Source organism: Trematomus bernacchii, unplaced genomic scaffold, assembly GCF_902827165.1.
Source record: "Trematomus bernacchii unplaced genomic scaffold, fTreBer1.1, whole genome shotgun sequence".
Classification (NCBI taxonomy): domain Eukaryota; kingdom Metazoa; phylum Chordata; class Actinopteri; order Perciformes; family Nototheniidae; genus Trematomus; species Trematomus bernacchii.
In genome coordinates, this window is record NW_022987801.1 from 295,724 (window position 1) to 304,758 (window position 9,035).

The 9,035-nt window shown below is 42.3% G+C and overlaps 1 protein-coding gene across 1 annotated transcript in view; it reads left to right on the top strand.

Moving 5' to 3' along the window:
- The window catches only part of exoc6b (exocyst complex component 6B), a gene marked incomplete in the record, with an annotated part of 96,240 nt that overhangs the window by 1,273 nt on the left and 85,932 nt on the right, over positions 1-9,035 (top strand). Inside the window, 1 exon segment of the mRNA XM_034150226.1 lies at positions 8,210-8,375. Coding sequence (XP_034006117.1) covers positions 8,210-8,375 — 166 coding nt within the window.

Consider the following 9,035-nt stretch of genomic DNA (forward strand, 5'->3'; position numbering starts at 1 on the left):
TAAACACAGACACGTTATGTTGGAAATGTATGGTACATATAAAATGCATTTCAGAGGAATGCTCCTTTTGGTTGTTTTACGTCTAATCGTAGTTCATCATTAGTTTTAAAAGCGTGTTTCATTAAAGCATCTTCTTAAAAACTGTTTCCCTCTCAGAATAAACCGTGTCCTTGACCAGCTGTCTTTGAACTGTTTGTCCAGAGCGGAAATTGATAGTGAATGAAAAGGGAAATGCAGCAGGAACTGGACTATTAAAGGCTTGTAAACTGTGTGTGTGTGTGTGTGTGTGTGTGTGTGTGTGTGTGTGTGTGTGTGTGTGTGTGTGTGTGTGTGTGTGTGTGTGTGTGTGTGTGTGTGTGTGTGTGTGTGTGTGTGTGTGTGTGTGTGTGTGTGTGTGTGTGTGTGTGTGTGTGTGTGTGTGTGTGTGTGTGTGTGTGTGTGTGTTCCTATTCCTATGCAAGTGTGTTTTCTTCTTGTCCCTGTGTGTGCATCATTCTCTCCTAACAAGACCTATTTACGCTTGTCCAATTACTGTGTCTGATGGGAGGTTAGTGAGCTGAGAAGTGTGTGTGTGTGTGTGTGTGTGTGTGTGTGTGTGTGTGTGTGTGTGTGTGTGTGTGTGTGTGTGTGTGTGTGTGTGTGTGTGTGTGTGTGTGTGTGTGTGTGTGTGTGTGTGTGTGTGTGTGTGTGTGTGTGTGTGTGTGTGTGTGTGTGTGTGTGTGTGTGTGTGTGTGTGTGTGTGTGTGTGTGTGTGTGTGTGTGTGTGTGCTGCCTCGCTCAAGATCAATTTGTTATGACTTGACAACTTTGTGTGACACCTCTGGCTGCCACATTCTCCTCTGAGTGTGTGTGTGTGCTGTTGAATGCCGTGAGCAAACAGCAAGAATATATTTTCCTACACACACACTCCACTGTGATGTTTCACCTCTTCCAGCTTCCTGTTTCTGTCGCAGTATTTCCAGTGCACAGTCACACACACTTTGAATAAAAACACAATCTATGTTTGGAAATGTCAGACGCATTATGAGCTATATTTAGTCCAGAGGGTTGTTCAAAAGAGCGTTTTATTAGGAAAAAACATCAGACAAAGTAATGGTTATTTGTTCATATTCAGATAAGAGGTAGTGCCTTTTTAAATTCCCTATGAATAGACTTAAGATGCTTTTGTAATTCCTGTTATGATGAACATGTGCTCTACAAAGATAACACATTTTGGTTGGACTGAAACAATGGCTCTGCTGCTGTCGGTGTGTGAAGCCAACGATAGGAAACAAATAATCAGTTTTGTTGGCATGAATATTATTGAACGGTTAGGTTGTTTGGGCATCAGATTTTTGTCTTGTCTTATCCTCTGATTGAGCAACATTGTCACTTGTTTGAGTGAATGCTCTGATATACAGGTAAATTAGTTAATAACACTGCAAATACATGGCCTATCTTTGTATAATTAGCCCCATATTTGAAGCATTCATGATTTGATTATTCAGCAGCCTTCAAATCTGGCTTAATAGTGACTTCCCCGGGATCAAGGTGTGTGTGTCTGTGAGTTGTGTGTGTGTGTGCAAGTTGTGTGTGCGTGTGTGCAAGTTGTGTGTGCAAGTTGAGGCTGGTTGTAGCATTCCTTGTTGAAATTATAATAACTCAGCAGATCAGACATGAGCAGGACAGAAAACTCCCTCAGGTTACACACATTTGAAATAGTCTTCTCAGTAAAGCAAGTTATCAGTACAGACAACAAATCAGAGCAATGACTGTACTTACTGTACACACACACACACCCCCCCCACACACACACACACTTATCTCTGACTCCTTGTGTGTGATTCTCTGCTTCTCTGTCAGGTCATATTGGTGTCAAATGTAAGTTACATCATCACAAAAAGCTATGCAGTTCCTCAGTGGAGAGTAGTTGAAATGCCTGTGGGCTTATCAGCGTTATCACAAGTGTGTGTCTGAAGCCAGTAGTTTAATGAGGATCTGTAATATCTCAAATACGAAGAGCATGAATTATGTGTCGGAGAACTTCTTCTGTACGTCTGTTTTCCTCTGATTTGATTTCCTGAGTTTGTCTCAGTTGTTTTTAGTTCTTGCTCAAACAGCATGTATCTGGAGAAACTCACTCGCATTACGCTGATGACAGGCCAGCTGTGATCATAAAGACAGGAGTGATGATAGAGATATGAATCCATGACGGAGCACTTTATTTCGCTGGAGGAGGAAACACAATCTGTCTGCGTCTAAAACAGCTGACACAATCTGTCTGCAAAAAATAAACAACAACAACAACCAAGCATCAATACTTATGTTTGTTTCTTGTATACTGAAACGTGTCAAACTTTAAGCCCTAAAAGAAATGGCAAAATGACTCTTATGTGATATATAATTTAAAGGGGACCTATCATGCAAAATGCACTTTTGTACGTCTTTTCTACATGAATATGTGTCCCCGGTGTTCCAGGGAACTCACCAAGTGTCAGAAAACACAACCCTCTCTATTTTCCTCCATACCCAAATCTCTAAAAAAGGGGCTGCAACGGATCTGATAAAAACTGATCCAGATTTGAACACTGTCCTGACGTCAGGACGGTGGCGCTACGGCTATTGGGCCAACTCCACCAATCAGGAGGAGACAGCCACGGCCATTGCCGTTCTAAAGCGCTGGAGACGCTGTAGTACATATGCCAGGCCTGTAGGTGGTGCTGTTCTCACAGAATCAGCCCTTGCAAAAACAGAGCTAAAAAATGTCAAATTGAGCGAAATGAGGCATGGCTAAAATGCATGATCTGTTTGGTATTTTGAAAAAAAAAAAGTATAAATATGCCTTATATAGGTATGGTCCTACACTATATTATTCAAATATAGCATGATAGGTCCACTTTAAATAATGAGTTGTTTATTTCGTTGATTTTGATCATGTTGGCTTATGGGAGACTTTGATGGGACTTTTCAGGAGTTATTCATCACATATATTTGGATCAAACGAGTAATTGAGTGAGAATATTCTCAAGGCTCAAGGTTCTTTATTGTCAAACTAACATAGCTACAGAGTAATTATGTCGTTGAAAATCTTAGGTCACATGCTTCTCCAACAATGCAACACAATAATACAGATAAGCAGACAATATTAAAACAATATTAAAATATACTATATTAAAAGTAATACAAAAAGAAAAATGGTTTTAAAATAAAGTGAGAAATAGTGCAATACGAGTCTATATACAAGTTATTGGAATGATATATTAGATAATAGATCAATAATTACTAAGTAGCAGATGAATGACCTGATTGACCTCAGAGGGATGCAGTATTCGTTTTTGAATAATTGTATATGCAAATAAGGATGCCCACATATTGATAACATTAGTATACAAAATAATTGTAATAATCACAGTGAAGGAGTGTCAGGACAAGGACCACCAGACCTAAATATGGAGTGTGGACTTCTACTTGGAGAGGTCCCAGTTCACCTCCTGCCCTGCCGTGGTGCCCTTGAGCAAGGCACCGGACACCCCCCTTCCCCCCCCACTCCCATTGCTCCCCGGGCGCTGTACAATAGCTGCCCACTGCTCCTAGTACTAGACTCCTTGTACTAGGATGGGTTAAAAGCAGAGGCCAAATTTCACTGTGTGTGCTGTGTGCTCTGCATGTGTGACCATTAAAGAGGGTTTCATCCCTCCCTATTCTTCTTCTTCTTCTACCAAGATCAACCATTTTCCCTAGATTGGAATACTGCCTCTAGATGTGTGTGTGTGTGTGTGTGTGTGTGTGTGTGTGTGTGTGTGTGTGTGTGTGTGTGTGTGTGTGTGTGTGTGTGTGTGTGTGTGTGTGTGTGTGTGTGTGTGTGTGTGTGTGTGTGTGTGTGTGTGTGTGTGTGTGGGTGTGTGTGTGTGTGTGTGTGTGTGTGTGTGTGTGTGTGTGTGTGTGTGTGTGTGTGTGTGTGTGTGTGTGTGTGTGTGTGTGTGTGTGTGTGTGTGTGTGTGTGTGTGTGTGTGTGTGTGTGTGTGTGTGTGTGTGTGTGTGTGTGTGTGTGTGTGTGTGTGTGTGTGTGTGTGTGTGTGTGTGTGTGTGTGTGTGGCTGACTGTGTCAGCACCGTGTGTGTGTGTGCTCATTCGAAGGTGCTGCGTTGGGTCATCTAAACGCTCAACTGCTGTTGCAAGAAAGGAGAAAAGCCCTGTAGTTACTTTAAGAAACTCCCTCTAGTGTGTGTGTGTGTGTGTCAGTAGAGCTCCACCCTGTGTGTGTGTGTCAGTAGAGCTCCACCCTGTGTGTTACAGTGTGCTGCTGGTGAGTTGCATCAGATATAGCCATTAATGACAGAGGACCTTTTTGTGTGTGTTCATTATGTGGTGTTCTACTGCAGAATGCTCCTTTCATTACAGTCGCTCTGCTGCTGGCACTATTGTCATACATACAACAATGCAACATACTGTGCTTCCTAGAAAGGCACAATATAGTGCCACACTATTGGTGAGTTTGACAAGATGATGCAAGTAAAGTGCAGGACTGATGAACTGAAGGAGGAACCCATTTGAGTCCATGTGTAATTGTGCATTCATTTGCAAATTGCAATAAATTAATAATAGCATTTTTATTTAAATTTCAGCCACGTTGCACTTTCTCACATTTTAGATATTTAGCACGGCCTGGTGTGCGTGTGTGTGTGTGTGTGTCTGTCTGTCTGCAGGGAGTAACTTGCCATGAGCTTGTTATAGCACACACACACACACACACCCTGCTGAGTCATCAGTCTGAACTTGGACACACACACACACACACACACACTTACTTCAAGCACACTCTGGGGTTGGTGTGCTTGTTTTAAGTGGGTTAAAATCATATTTAGCCAGCTGTCAATGACACACACACACTCACACACACACACACTGGCAGCTGTTTACAGTGATGTCATGACTAAGAGCAGCTTTCTCAAACTTCTTGTGCCAGCGATCCACTTTTCATATTCCTCCCTCCATCACCCTGCACTAATGGAAACGTTATTTTGCTGATTTAATCCTCCTGACATCTAACTCACAGACGGTTAAAGGAAATGAATATGCAAGGCTCTTAACAGGTATACATCTAAACATTTAACTAGTCCCTTAACTAGTCCCTTAACTAGTTGAAACGAGGGAAATGTTATATATATAATAGGTATAAATCTAATATTATATCCACACATCTGGCACATCGAACACTGGGCCGATTATTGTTGTTGAATATATATATTTTATACTTGCACTCGCACTCACACACACTCTCACACACACACACACACACACTCACACATACACTCACAGGAAACCAGCTATATGCAGAGTTCACAGGAGAAAGAAGTAGTCTATTTTAAAGTTTACCAGCCCCTACATGTCTCCACATTTTAAGAAAATTATTATTTACTCATGTGTTCATACTACATCCTCGTTCATTCACTTATTTATGATTACATTTCTGTTTATTTTACCAACCACTGACTCTACAATGTGTGTCGAGGGCAGTGGTTGTACAGACTCTGGACCTTGGTACACACACACACACACACACACACACACACTTTCCTGTCATTCACTGTATGAATGTATGACTTCTGTTATTTCTTGTTTCTTTGAATTTCCTGTGTGTGTGTGTGTGTGTGTGTGTGTGTTGTGTGTGTGTGTGTGTGTGTGGTGTTGTGTGTGTGTGTGTGGTTGTGTTGTGTGTGTGTGTGTGTGTGTGTGTGTGTGTGTGTGTGTGTGTGTGTGTGTGTGTGTGTGTGTGTGTGTGTGTGTGTGTGTGTGTGTGTGTGTGTGTGTGTGTGTGTGTGTGTGTGTGTGTGTGTGTGTGTGTGTGTGTGTGTGTGTGTGTGAAGAAAGCCCCTTTGTGTCGTCAGACCTGCTCTCTATTGTACGAGTCGGGCATTTCCTGATCAACAGGAGGAAGGGAGGGGGATTTAAGACATACACAGGTGTCAGTGTGTGTGTCTCTCTCTGTGTGTGTGTGTGTCTCTCTCTCTCTCTGTGTGTGTGTGTGTGTTTTGTAAGGGAAAGAACACAGGAAGAGCTGTGATTGCTATGACAGAAAAGACTTGTAAACACGGCTATTACTTTTCTAAATCTGCCTGTATGAGACATCACTTGTCCGTTTTATAATTAGCCGTATTATAGATTAGGATCATGGTATTTCCTTTACTGTTGACATGCCCTTAAGCAAGGCATTGAAGTGGAAACTACCCCACTGTCCTCATCCACTGTTAGCATCTCGCAGCAATGAATGAATGTATGGAAATGTGGAGCAGCAATACAATACTGCCACCTGATGGACACATGTTGTAACTGCACCTATTTCACAGCTGGATGCACGAGAACATCTTTGGTTTTCCCCCAAATCCTGCATTTATTTATTCTGTTGGATACGTTTAAAGTATTGAATGATGTAGCATGTGACACATAGTACTAATTGGATTAAAGTGGATATGTTATGGTTGTCTGCAGGTCGTAAGAAGTACATTCAGTGAAGCGTCATTGTCTTGTTTAAAAACGATTTTAAGCACAGAAAAGCAACTATTTGCAAGTGAATCTGTTTTTCCTTCATTACTTGAGATGAAAAGATTAAGAGAAAAGCTCTGAACTTTTAAAAAGTGTACAAGAAGTGGAACTGTTTATGAAAAAGTTACACAAATAATAAAAAAATGACATTATTAGGGGTAAAATGAAATTGTCTGAAGTGATCTTAACGGCCCGCCTTTTATGCTAAATCCACTTTTCCATGTCTCTTCTTCATCAACATGTGTCCCCTCTTCTTCATGTCTCTTCTACATCAACATGTGTCCCCTCTTCTTCATGTCTCTTCTACATCAACATGTGTCCCCTCTTCTTCATGTCTCTTCTACATCAACATGTGTCCCCTCTTCTTCATGTCTCTTCTACATCAACATGTGTCCCCTCTTCTTCATGTCTCTTCTACATCAACATGTGTCCCCTCTTCTTCATGTCTCTTCTACATCAACATGTGTCCCCTCTTCTTCATGTCTCTTCTACATCAACATGTGTCCCCTCTTCTTCATGTCTCTTCTACATCAACATGTGTCCCCTCTTCTTCATGTCTCTTCTACATCAACATGTGTCCCCTCTTCTCCATGTCTCTTCTACATCAACATGTGTCCCCTCTTCTTCATGTCTCTTCTACATCAACATGTGTCCCCTCTTCTTCATGTCTCCTCTACATCAACATGTGTCCCCTCTTCTTCATGTCTCTTCTACATCAACATGTGTCCCCTCTTCTTCATGTCTCTTCTACATCAACATGTGTCCCCTCTTCTTCATGTCTCTTCTACATCAGCATGTGTCCCCTCTTCTTCATGTCTCTTCTACATCAACATGTGTCCCCTCTTCTTCATGTCTCTTCTACATCAACATGTGTCCCCTCTTCTTCATGTCTCTTCTACATCAACATGTGTCCCCTCTTCTTCATGTCTCTTCTACATCAACATGTGTCCCCTCTTCTTCATGTCTCTTCTACATCAACATGTGTCCCCTCTTCTTCATGTCTCTTCTTCATCAACATGTGTCCCCTCTTCTTCATGTCTCTTCTTCATCAACATGTGTCCCCTCTTCTTCATGTCTCTTCTACATCAACATGTGTCCCCTCTTCTTCATGTCTCTTCTACATCAACATGTGTCCCCTCTTCTTCATGTCTCCTCTACATCAACATGTGTCCCCTCTTCTTCATGTCTCTTCTACATCAACATGTGTCCCCTCTTCTTCATGTCTCCTCTACATCAACATGTGTCCCCTCTTCTCCATGTCTCTTTTTGTCCTGATCCATTTATATAAAAACCTGTCTGAAAATGAGCTGATCAGATTTTGGCCACTTTATGATGTCATAACGATGTGTTGGCTTGTGTAACCATTAGCCAATCAGCAACCAAGGTAACTCCCCCCCCACCTTATCACCTGAATCTCCTCCTAGAGCACCATTGAGTTCTTTTTAACCAAATCTCTCTCAGAGGGGCGTGGGGAGGGGCTCCTTATTTTCATCTAAAGTAACAGACAGAGAATCAGCACTTTTGAAACAGGGCTGAAACAGAGGGGATTATGGGACGCTGCAATGATCTGTTTGGTGTTTGGAGGCAAACACTTCAGAGACATGTTTTGTATATATCTCTAATATATTGATGAACAACAGTCTAATAGGAGACCCTTTAATATCTTACCTGTTGTGTTTTCCTCCAGGTCGGTGTACGACGGTCGGGAGCATGGCCTCTTCGTGGAGAAGCTGGACGTGCGGATCAGGAACCACGACCGGGAGATCGAGAAGATGTGTAACCATCACTTCCAGGGCTTCGTGGACTCCATCACTGAGCTGCTCAAAGTGAGGGGGGAGGCGCAGAAACTCAAGGTAACGGATGGAACTGTGTGTGTGTGTGTGTGTGTGTGTGTGTGTGTGTGTGTGTGTGTGTGTGTGTGTGTGTGTGTGTGTGTGTGTGTGTGTGTTGTGTGTGTGTGTGTGTGTGTGTGTGTGTGTGTGTGTGTGTGTGTGTGTGTGTGTGTGTGTGTGTGTGTGTGTGTGTGTGTGTGTGTGTGTGTGTGTGTGTGTGTGTGTGTGTGTGTGTGTGTGTGTGTGTGTGTGTGTGTGTGTGTGTGTGTGTGTGTGTGTGTGTGTGTGTGTGTGTGTGTGATTTCATTTCATTTAATCGTTTATTTGAACCGGGACAGTGCACATTAATGAACATTTTAAACAAAATAATGCTTTGAAATGTAAATGAGCCGGATTTTAGCTTTGAGCTCATTTCCATCCGTAGTTCCGTCACATACAACATTTATGAACATGACGTGTATATACACGGAAAACAGAAATACATGATCTGCAGAAAGAGCGTGAGCATTTACCATGTAGCAGCTACCACATGCAGGAGGAGATACAAGAGCTACATCAAGTGTCGTTCTCTCTCCTCTCCTCTCTCGCTCTCGCTCTCGCTCTCGCTCTCTCTCTCTCTCTCTCTCTCTCTCTCTCTGTCTCTCTCTCTCTCTCTCTCTCTCTCTCTCTATGCGTCTCTCT